General features: G+C 38.0%; 1 protein-coding gene and 1 non-coding gene across 3 annotated transcripts in view; both read right to left on the reverse strand.

The window, feature by feature from the left end:
* Positions 1-561: 561 nt before the first annotated feature.
* trnar-ucg (transfer RNA arginine (anticodon UCG)) lies at positions 562-634 on the reverse strand. Its single transcript has one exon. It is a non-coding gene; the product is annotated as a tRNA-Arg (tRNA).
* A 524-nt stretch (positions 635-1,158) lies between these two features.
* Positions 1,159-11,946, reverse strand: part of kif7 (kinesin family member 7) — a 33,221-nt gene continuing 22,433 nt past the window's right edge. For both annotated transcript variants that reach the window (XM_016292683.1, XM_016292684.1), the window contains exons 8-19: positions 10,137-10,285; positions 9,916-10,046; positions 9,639-9,800; positions 8,913-9,115; positions 8,304-8,501; positions 7,018-7,143; positions 6,390-6,566; positions 6,084-6,299; positions 4,419-4,625; positions 3,732-3,930; positions 2,743-2,904; positions 1,159-1,782 (exon numbers count right to left, since the gene is read on the reverse strand). In XM_016292683.1, coding sequence (XP_016148169.1) covers positions 1,421-1,782; positions 2,743-2,904; positions 3,732-3,930; positions 4,419-4,625; positions 6,084-6,299; positions 6,390-6,566; positions 7,018-7,143; positions 8,304-8,501; positions 8,913-9,115; positions 9,639-9,800; positions 9,916-10,046; positions 10,137-10,285 — 2,292 coding nt within the window. In that variant the 3' untranslated portion in view covers positions 1,159-1,420. The remainder of the gene's footprint in view (positions 1,783-2,742; positions 2,905-3,731; positions 3,931-4,418; positions 4,626-6,083; positions 6,300-6,389; positions 6,567-7,017; positions 7,144-8,303; positions 8,502-8,912; positions 9,116-9,638; positions 9,801-9,915; positions 10,047-10,136; positions 10,286-11,946) is intronic.

Below are 11,946 nucleotides of genomic sequence, written 5' to 3' on the forward strand. Positions count from 1 at the left end.
TTTAAGCCATGCATCATTATATTGTGTTTTACACGTAAATAAATCTAACGTACAAGCTTTTTCATTGATTTTGTTGGTATTTAAGTGCTCTAGCTAAACAATTTAAGTAGCCTAGCCTATATGTGCAGAAAAAAGTTGGCATAATCAACTCATTTACTTCTTTCTGACTCATTAATAATATCAGGTAAATTACAAACATTGATATAGACTTGTCTAAGCCCTTAAAACTGCGACCCCGGCAGGACTCGAACCTGCAATCTTCTGATTCGATCTCTAGCGGTCCAGGGCAGAACATCTTGAAGTGTGGTGATATACCGCCACCTGGTGGTTATTTAAGCCATGCATCATTAAATTGTGTTTTACACGTAAATAAATCTAACGTACAAGCTTTTTCATTGATTTTGTTGGTATTTAAGTGCTCTAGCTAAACAATTTAAGTAGCCTAGCCTATATGTGCAGAAATAAGTTGGCATAATCAACTCATTTACTTCTTTCTGACTCATTAATAATATCAGGTAAATTACAAACATTGATATAGACTTGTCTAAGCCCTTAAAACTGCGACCCCGGCAGGACTCGAACCTGCAATCTTCTGATTCGAAGTCAGACGCCTTATCCATTAGGCCACGAGGCCTGCGAGTACTTGCTTGAACCTGAGCTAGAGGAGTAGGTTTGTACACCGCCAGAGGGCGCTATGCTTATCAGCATCACTTCCCATCCACAGATGGCCCAGAAGAGGGCGCAAACAGACAAAAGATCACTTATTTTCGAAACCAAACGTTTTAATCAAGAGTCGCCCAGAGTCATAATGTTCATGTTTACCCTGACAATTACACCACTACAAACTATTTTGCCTGTTAATGGTTAAAATCAAACGCGGTACTGTTACTAAAAATGAGCAAAAATGCTGGCAGCTATTGCGCATTAGCCGCTGCATAGCATAAAAGCTAAAGATGATAGTTATTAGTCATTTTACCCATCTCTGCTGACCGCATTTTTTACGCCGTTCTCTACTGCAGTGAAAATACTTCAACACCTTTTCAAAATTACACAAATACTATTAATCTTGCTTCTTAGTTATGCTCTTTTATTTTATTTTTCGTTTGTGAATAAAACATGATCTGGTTAAAGATTTATTTATTTATTTTTTCTGTCAAGGCATTTTATTTCATTGTTTATGAAAGAAAAAGCCTTTTACATTTACTAAAAATGTGTCCAAGAGTGTCAGAAACCTGCAACAGTTGAATAAAAAAAGTGCTTGAAATGTGACCAAATGAATCGAAAGTACATTCCAAGGATGACTGACAGTGAAGGAGTACAAATAAACAATTAACAATCAGTAATCTTTAGCAATAAAAAGGAGATATTCTGAAAACCGTGGATTACTGGTACAATATACTGAGGATTCTAACTGTACAAACTACACTGGATTTCTCCGAACTTCAATTATTGTTGAACTGGAATGAAGTGGTCCTGTGTTGAGGCTCAATCTCCTTAATTCTCTCCGTGGTCTTGTCCCGCTCCAGTGTGTGGAATTCATACCGGGCTGAATTATCCTGTTATTTGGCAATTCACAAGCTGCTCTCTGCCTGAGCTCCTCCATGCTGTACTGGTCCTCCGTGGGGAGTGAAGAGCGCCTCCATGTTGGTGGAAGAGGGGCATTTACCAGCTCTCGCATCTCTTCTCTTGACTTCTGGACTCTCTCTGTATTAAGTGTAGATTTGGCATCTTCGGCAAGTCTGCCCTGGACCCCACTCGAAAGCCGACTGTCACAGTTTGGACCTGAGAAAAGGTGTAAAAAACACTGAACAATCAAAAATAAAAAATACGGCACATTAAAAGACAAAAATGTCATTCCAGCCCCACATGTTATTTTCTTTACTTTTAGATTTGCAGTCATGTTTTCAAATGCAGGACACAACCAAAATTTTTTCCTTAAAACACTATCCATCAAACCATCCATGTCATGTCCAAGGCATGATTGCATAACTAAACACAAGCATAAATGAGATCTTTGAACTCTGGTTCTAGATGGTCAGGGGATAATGGCTTAAATAGTCTGTTCCTCACATACTGACTTCAGAAGACTTGAATACGATGCACAAATGAACTCAAATGAACTATTCTTCAATTATGCTTTTTTCATCTTTGATGGTATAAATCCACTTCCATTAAGTGCAAAAAAAAAAGCTCATGCTCAGACATGCTGCCAGAGAATTTTTTTGATTAACTTTTAAAGAAAATAATAGGTTCGAATAACAAAAGATAAAAACTGTAGAAGAAGTAATGAAGAAAGCAGTTCACTTTATTTATTCTAGTGCTGTCAAATGATTAATCACGATTAATCGCATCCAAAATAAAATTTTTGTTTACATAATATATGTGTGTGTGAACTATGTATATTTATTATGTATATATAAATACACACACATGCATGTTTATACATTATATTTATAAAATAAATTATATAAATAGACATGCAAATACACGTAAATATTTTCAAAATATATACTGCATGTGTGTATTTATATATACATAAACATACACAGTTCACAAACATATATTATGCAAACAAAAACTTTTATTTTGTATGCGATTAATCGTGATTAATCTTTTGACAGCACTGATTTACTCATTACAAAAAAACTCTTAGAACTTAATTTAGAAGCTGCCGTTTCTTCCATAGAAAAATAAAAAATGTTGGCTAAAAAAAAAAAGTTATTGAGTGACAGCAGTTCTCACCTTTGCTTTGTTCTCCTGCATGATTTACAGGGCCACACATTTCCCTTAGTTTGATGTTCAGCTCCTGATTGGCTATTTTGCAGAAGTTGAGCTCTTTGCTGAGGCTGTGGATCAATCCCTCATACTGCCGCTGTCTACCAACCAAACCCTCATCCATTTGCTCTGGAAACAATAAATTGCCAATACGTTCACTTTACATGTTCGTAATGATTTGTGAATTCATGGATGATATTGCCATGAAAGTCTTGTAAAAAACAATAAAGTCATGAAAGTCTTGAAACAAAAGAAAGTCATGAAAGTCTTGTTTTGTACTGAATTACATAACACTAGCTATGTTCTATAACCAAGGATAAATAATGATAAATAAAATCTAGCGAATGTGCTTAAAGGGATATTTCTCCCAAAATTAAATTTTTTAAATTAAATTAAAATGTCATTTACTCGCATTCAGACTTTGGTGAATCGACTAAACACAAATTAAGATATTTTAGAGAGGTTTCTATCCCTTCCCTGAAAGTCCAGGTAACTAAAACTTAGAAGACCCAAAATGTCATAAAGGCGTAAACGAATCCATATGAATCGAGCAGTTTTAATCTCGTGATTTGTAAAGAGATACGATCAGATTATATAATGAACAGATTAATTTAGGCTTGTGATGTGCTCAATGTATGCGTCGATCATTGTTTAGATGTAAATAAGAGCCTAAATGAAATCTCTACATCAAATGAAGTGATTGTATCTCTTCAGTTGGATCAGGATTCAAACGCTCGATTCATTTTTTGACACCTTTATAATAGCTTTTTTGGATCTTCTAAATTTTGGTTACCTGGATTTTCAAAAGGGACAGAAACTTTGAAGGTTTCCTTAAAAATATCTGAATTTGTGTTAAGTCTTACAGGTTTGGAATAACATGAGGGTGAGTAAATGATGAACGTTTTCATTTTTGGGTGAACTATCCCTGAAAACTGCAGTAGTCTCAGGACTCAAACCTCGGCACTGCTGCAGAAGCAGCTGGATGTTTCTCTCGTGTTCCTTCTGCTGCTGGGTGAGTCTACGGTCTGCCTCGAGCTGCTGTCTTTCCAGAGCTGCTTCCAACCACCCAACCAAGTTCTGCTGCTCCTCGACTCTCAGCTCCAGCTCAGCTAGAGCCATCTGCAGCCTGCGCTCCTCCTCACGAAGACACACGACCTTTACAAAACACACAAAGCGTCATAACAGTCACAATCTTAGCTGAAGCGGAAGGTCAAGTGAATAAACAAATATTTCAATTTACTTTTAAAGCGCTTCTCACAATACATGCTGTTACAAAATCACACAATTACACAAGTCTTCGCCTTTCCCTAACGTGTTAAACAGCTAAACTTACTTCTATTAAATGGCAGCGTGAATATGGAAATAATGTGAGAAAACGTGTGTTGTTAAAAACTGTCTACATTTGCCAAAACAGAGTAAATGTGACCACACAGGCTAGAAGCTAACGTGTGGCTGTGATAAACACAGACGTGCAAGTGTTGTTATTGTTTAACAGGGATTCGGTGCTGCATTACGATGCTTTTCCAACTGATAATAGACCGCACGTCTTTGAATAAAACCCACCACCACGAACAAGTACACTAAAATGTCACCCTATAACTTAAAAAATGAGATAATTTGAGGAAACTCAGACGGTGTCTGACCTTATCAAAGTATTTACAAAGCAGAGCTCTAGTTTCAGAGGCAGACAGGTAGGCGAGTTTGGCCATCAGGTTCATCTCCCATTGGGTGAGCATGCTACCCGACGCCCGCAGCTGCCTCTGTCTCTGGGTGATCGCCTCGTTTTTGTACTCGATAGCAGCATCCAGAGCTTCGATGGCCTCGTCCAACTGGAACAGTGTTCGTTCTTCCTGATGTTTAACAGAGGACAGTTCAGCTTTAAAAAATTTAATTTGAGCATCATGCAGTTTTACAATACTAACATTCTAAGGCACAAATGTGGTTATGATATTCTAATTCCAGAATTTAAAATTTTAGAATTCTTAAACTTTTAAAGCAGCAACTTAAACGGCAACTGTACATGATTTTTCTGTGAAATCTGTCGATTCCAACTGCCTAAAGCAGGGGTGTCCAATCCTGCTCCTCCTGGAGGGCCACTGTCCTGCAGAGTTTAGCTCTAACCCCAATTAAACACACCTGAAACACCCAATCAATGTCTTACTAAGCATACTAAAAAGATCCAGGCAGGTGTGCTGAGGCAAGTTGGAGCTAAACTCTGTAAGACAGTGGCCCTCCAGGCAAGTTTGCAGACTGGTTTGGACTTTCAGCAACAACAATTGACTCCTCCGAGTCTGCATACTGGAGCATAAATCTGGGCAAAGTCATAAAATGTATTCCACCCTAAAGTTAGCAAGGACATTCTATATCTAGCATATTAAACATCAAACACTGATGAGGAGATATTGAGTTTGAAAATTGAGAAATATTAAATATGACAAATTCTTTATGTTTCTGAAGATGAACATTTTTTTTTTCAAAGTGTGCAAACATTTTATGAATATACTTTTTGGTAATATATGTAATATATGTAATTGAAATTGAATTGAAATATATAAAATGTTTTTGTGCACATGAATTAGGTTTTATGCATGTGAATTTTTCTACACTTGTGCATCATTTCTTTTGCATAAAGTATTATTGAGAAAAATCTGCTTCCATAGCATTCTTGTATTTTACAGTTGCGAGACACAAAAAAGGGGTTTTGTGTGATCTAGTCCTCAGAATTCTAATGATGCAAAACAAATCTGGATAAGAATTAAAACATTTTTTAAATGCTTAGAAATCCCCAAATTCTACATTCTAATGAATTAAAACAATGTTAGCTGAGAAATTCTAACACGGTGCGCTCGTAAAAATAAAGGTTCCATAAGGGTGTTTTGGCAGTGATGCCATAGAAGAAACATTTTTAGTTCCCAAAATAACCTTTCAGTAAACAGTTCCTAAAAGAATTCATTTTGAAGAACATTTTAACAATCTAAAGAACCTTTTTCGACTATAAAGAACCTTTTCTGAATTTGAAAGATTCCATGGATGTTCAAGGTTCTTAATAGAACCATTGATGCCAATAAAGAACCTTTCTTTTTTAGAGTGTGTCTACACTGGACAATGAAAAAGACACTAAATAATGATTTTGCTTACACTGGATGTGGTGCAACATACTGCTGATGCCCTGTTCTATTTCTGACATACTCCAAATGCTTGTGCTGAATTTGTAATGGTCACTTTGTCATGTCCAGTGTACAGCGTCTCAAGCTGTTGTTGCGTGTCTTGTAAAGACACGGTGCAGTTCTGAAAGTTAAGACTTTCACCTCAGGAGAGAGCAGGCTGCCCTGTCTCAGTTTGTCGTCCAGCTCTACCCTCTGTTTGAGAAGCAGCTCCTTCTCCTGCCGGAGGTTGGAGATCTCCTGTCTGATCTGCTGGGAGTCCTGAGCACTGCTACTACGCAGCAGACCGTTCCTCTCAGTCAGCTCCCGTTCCAGAGACTCGATTCGGCTCGACAAGGTCAACAGGTCTTTACTAAGAGCCTGCAGAGAAAACAGACCATACCACAACTTGTAAAGACTCATAACGGGGTGGATAATGGGACAAAGCAAAGCCACAATGTTTTTACAGACTTCACTAGAGCGAAGCTTTTTGGATTCCAGGCCACTGCGTTCCAAGAGCAAGGCCTCCTTTTTGGCTAAAATCTCTTCTCTCCTGGTCAGCTCTCCTTCCAGGTCTTCAAGTCCACGTCGTTGTTCCAGAACCTTCTCCATTTCCTCATCAAGCCAGCGTTTCTGCTCCTCTATCTTCTGCTCAACCACAAATCATTTGAATGCAATTATTTACATATTAAATATATGCTCAATAAGTTTTGAATTTATTCATCAAATGATTTTATCCAAAGTGCAAACTGAATTCAAGGTTTACATTTTAACTATATGTTAATTCCCTGGGAATCAAACCCACAAACATGACCTTGGAAAGAGCAAATACATTGCTCCAAGATAAATAACAATGCACATACCAATACCAAGCTGAGAGGGAATTTGGGCAGCAAAGTGAACTCTGAACATGTTGAAACAAGCTATTGAAATGTACCCTCAGCCACAAGGATACAATAATACAATTATTTCAAATGTCAGTCAAACTAATAAACACTATGACTGAGTAAACAGATCTAAAAAATAATATTGCTGGATAATAGCTGTGGGAAGGGTATGATGAAAAAGAGCACGATTTCGTTTTTCTGTCTCAACCCACCTGCTGTTCCTCTAGTGATACGACCGAGCCGTTACTTCCACTTCTCCTCTGGCGCTGGAAGGCAGCGATTTCCTCCGTCTTAATCCGCAGAATTTTCTGCTGCTGTTCGTTCTTTATCTCCAGCTCCTTCGAGAAAGAGAAAAAGGCTGTTTGGAAAATTATTCTCTATTGAACGACAAGAATAACTGAGAGGCTGAGGTTTCGCTGTAGATTATTGTTCAGAATACAGAAACGCAGATGACTAACGCTGGCCCTTACAGAACAGAACACCGTTTCCTGAAAAAAAAAACTGTGTTAAATGTGTCATTTCTGCAACAGTAGCAGCACCATACAAAGAAAGACGTGATCTGAAGCAAACAAGACAGAAAAATAGCTACATTTTATATTTTACGAAGAAAATGTGCAAGCACATTGATTCTCTATTGAACGACAAGAATAACTGAGAGGCTGAGGTTTCGCTGTAGATTATTGTTCAGAATACAGAAACGCAGATGACTAACGCTGGCCCTTACAGAACAGAACACCGTTTCCTGAAAAAAAAAAACTGTGTTAAATGTGTCATTTCTGCAACAGTAGCAGCACCATACAAAGAAAGACGTGATCTGAAGCAAACAAGACAGAAAAATAGCTACATTTTATATTTTACGAAGAAAATGTGCAAGCACATTTAATGTTTTATATTTTAATCACTACTGTTCAAAAGCGCAATGTTTCTGAAAGAAGTCTCTTATGCTCACCAATGCTCTTTTTATTTGCTCAAAAATACAGTAAAAACTATTTTAAACAACAGCTTTCTATTTCAATATTTTAAAATGTAATTTATTTTTGTGATGGTAAAGCTGATTATTTCAATCATCAGTGACAACATTTCTTTTCATTATCAATGTTGAAAAAAGTTGTGCAGTTTAATATTTTTGAGACTTTTTTTCAGGATTCTTTGATAAAAAAAATTATAATGAACAGCATTTATTTGAAACCGAAATCTTTTGTAACAGTATAAATGAATTCAATGTCTGGTGAATATGCATCCTTGCTGGAAAAAAGTATAAATTTCTTTCTGACCCCAAACGTTTGAACAGTAGTGTATCCAGTATTTATTATATCAAGAAAAACAGCAACCACAGCCTATGTCTGGAAACAATCTGCAAATCCATATTTCTGCAGATCCACTGCTAGTGAAGCATAAATTACACATTTCACTTTTAATTCCATTCATACTCTTGATTTCTCTCAGGCTCCGTTTCCCACCTGTGCTGATAAAAGACTGAATGCAACACTCGGCTCACCTTGACTCTGTGCTTTCCTTTTTGCATCTCACTCTCCAGCCGTCTCTTCTGCTGGCTCTCCTCTCGCAGGCGGCGCTGCAGAAGGTCCTGCTGCTGCTTCATGTTCTGCACGTTCCTCTCGAGTTCCTGCACGCGCCGCTCGCTCTGCACAGACAGGGAGGCCAGCTGCACAGTGTCCCGCTGCTTCTGCTTCAACACCTGAAAGCACAGCACCTGTGAAGAGCTACATATATACTGCCAGGATCTAGTTTTGCATTGAACTTGTATAGCCACAATCTACAGAATAAGTATTATAAATTGATATAGTTCATAAATATTTACTAAAAAAGGAACATTTCCTAATTCCTTCGATTTTGTTCTTCGAAGATACTTCACAAACGATAACTAAACCTAAAAGTCGCTATTTTAATAAATATTTGCAAATTATGACAGAGTAAGGCCTGTTTCAAATGTCATTTAAGTCATTTTATTTGGTCAATTCATGCTGTGATATTTAAAATACTGAAATTTTGGTGTGGTGACAACCCTAAAACCGTTCTAGAGAAACGCCACTCAAACGGGATTTCCATAATGATGCCTTTCGGCAAGCCAAAGCTGCCAGCCACAGACCTGAACTTTGCTCTGCGCAGCTGCAATTTTCCTCCTGCACTCCTGAGCTTTGGAGCGGTCAGCAGCATCACGGCCGCCCTGAACCTCCAGGTCCTGCAGCTGCTTTTGTGCCTCTGTGAGCTCCAAACGGGCCTGCTCCGCCTCGGCTTCCAGTTCAGAGATCTTATGACTGTACTGCCTGTTCATGGCCTGGGCGTCCTTACCTAGAGAGAAAGAGAGGACAGGATCATTTTAAGAGAACAGAAGGATTTGTAAACCACAGAAAAAAAAACACTGACAATGATAAGCTCATAACTTGGGGTCAGTAAGATTTTTTGGTTGCACTTTATTTTACAGACCGTGTACTTACAAGCTTTTTTTAAAAGAAAGGAATACTTTTATTCATAAAGAAAACAATACATTGATCAAAAGTGAGAGTAAAATACATTTAAAAAATTTATTTTAAATAAATGCTGTTCTTTTGAACAAAGAATCCTGAAAAAAATGTTTTCAGCATTAATAATAAGAAGAAATGTTTCTTGAGCAGCAAATCGGCATATTAGAATGATTTCTGAAGTATCATGTGACACTAATTAACGTAATATAAAGTGCAAACAAAAATTTTCAAATATTTGAGTTAGTACTCTATACAACCTTTATAACAGACTTTTTTATTTGTTTTGTGTTATCACTGCCTTTTATTTTAGTACTGGTACTCTGACCAGCAGGTTCTCTCAACAGCCTCACCTGTCTTGACCAGCTCTTTAATGAGTTCCTCCTTCATACGGATGGTGATGGAGAGCTCTCTGATCTTGTGCTGTGCCTGCAGAAGCCCTCTCTCTGAGCAGAACTCGCCTCCAAAACCTCTCACGCTCTCCCACACCGAGCTCTCGCCAATGCTGCTGTTAGCTGGAGAATCAATCAAAACAAATCAAAGCTAACTGACTGAATATTGGAAAGAAACTAATGTGGGCCGTCAAACACAGAGACTCTTGTCAAATGTTTTCAAGGACGTTTATCTCACATGTGCGTCTGGTGCATTGTAGACCCAGAGGATGGCCGAGTCCAAACGCCTGAGACAGGGTTGCCCTGGTCCCAGCACAAGACCCTTGGAGCAATGGAGCATCTTTCTTTGTCCAGGTTACATTGATGGATCTGCCAAGAATAATGGCAATGCTGAATCCGTTAGCTATTCATTCTCAATGAACATTCTCATTAGAACTAGATTAATATAATTATACATACTTCCGTTTATCTCTGGTGGTTTGAACATGGCCATCTTCATCTCGGTTCACTCCTTTCCCAGAGGTTTCATAGTGAGCGTTTCCTTGTCCGCTTTCCCACTGGGTCTGGTCTGAAAATGAGCTGTTGTCTACTGACGCACACATTTCAACCTAAAAACAGTTCACATAAAGGTGAAAAAATGCATTATAATTTGATCTGAGGTGTTTGGGCCTTGGGGATTTTAGGGCACCCAATCGACTGTAAAATATCTGACACACACACTCATCTGTACCAATTTCACCAATAATAATGCTAGTGAACTATATTATTTGGCAGAAAAACGTTATGTAATTTATCAAATAAATTATTTTACAGTGGCTAGAGTCCTTACCAGGTCAAGAAAATATGATCATATTACCCCAATTTTACAGTCTCTGCACTGGCTACCTGTTAAGTTTCGTATCAGTTACAAAATATTATTACTTGCCTAGAAGGCCCTTAATGGGTTAGCTCCTGCATACCTAACTAGTCTTCTACTACGCTACAATCCATCACGCTCCCTAAGGTCGCAAAACTCTGGACTTTTGGTAGTACCTAGGATAGCAAAGTCCTCTAAATGAGGTAGAGCTTTTTCGCATTTGGCTCACAAACTCTGGAATAGCCTTCCTGATAACATTCGGGGTTCAGACACTCTCTCTCTGTTTAAATCTAGATTAAAGACACATCTCTTTGGCCAAGCATTCAAATAATGCATCTCATAATCTTGTACTGCATTTATATCTGATCAAATGCACATTATTATTCTTTAGTTTGGGTTAAACAAATCAATTTTGCTTGGTTGGAACAGCAGCTACGCTAATTATGTCTCTATTTGATTCTCTGTTTAGGATTTACACAAGCTTCAGTCTGGATCCAGAACACCTGAGAAGAGACATTATTTATTATTATCAATGTTGAAAACATATTGTTGCTCCTCTCTGCCCCGCCTTTCTGAAATTTTTTACAAAGCTCATCGTTCTGAAAAGCGCGGTGTGCTCTGATTGGTCAGCTATCCAGTGCGTTGTGATTGGCCGTAGGGTTGGGCGATGTCTACCAAATTGTCATCGGATGATGTGAACAGTGAAACGGGGTGGGGGGGGGGTAATCTACTTCATTTACAGTATAATGGACTGTATCATATCTTGACCAGTGTTGGGCTACTGATTACTCCTTTTAAAAGTAATCACGTTACTGTTCTGATTACTTTATTTCAAAAGTAATTAGTAATTAGTTACATTACTAGTTACGTTACTTTTTTCTCCATGAAATTAATGAAATCCCAGCATACACGCTGTTGTTATTAAAGCATCAACATTTACAGAACACTGTTATTTTTAACTAAAGCAAACGGCTGCTACGTGCATGGTTAGGCATGGCAGAATGCCAGCAAAGAGCGCTGCATTTATAATCTCTAAAAGACATCTCAGTTCATCGCGATCTCACAAATCTCTGTTATAACACATTAATTATATGCATAATGAATCTTTCATAATGTCTACAATTCGTGTGTTATAATGAGAGGATTCATGACCACACAAATTTCAGCACTGCATTGCTCAACGCTGCAAACACGTGTTATAGCCTAAATAGAAACTCTGCATAAACTGGCGCCTGTTAATCGTTTATATTTTATATGAGTTCATGTTGCTTTTGTGCAATAGATGAATAACAATTTATTTGTTTTAGATATTTTATGCTGAGATATTTCTATTTTGCGGGAGTCCCGTGAATCATTTTCTTCTCCCGCATCCCGCACACACACGAGTGTCTACCCGCCCGCACCAGCACTCGC

This window comes from Sinocyclocheilus grahami, unplaced genomic scaffold (assembly GCF_001515645.1).
Source record: "Sinocyclocheilus grahami isolate Dianchi unplaced genomic scaffold, SAMN03320097.WGS_v1.1 scaffold290.1, whole genome shotgun sequence".
NCBI classification, from domain to species: domain Eukaryota; kingdom Metazoa; phylum Chordata; class Actinopteri; order Cypriniformes; family Cyprinidae; genus Sinocyclocheilus; species Sinocyclocheilus grahami.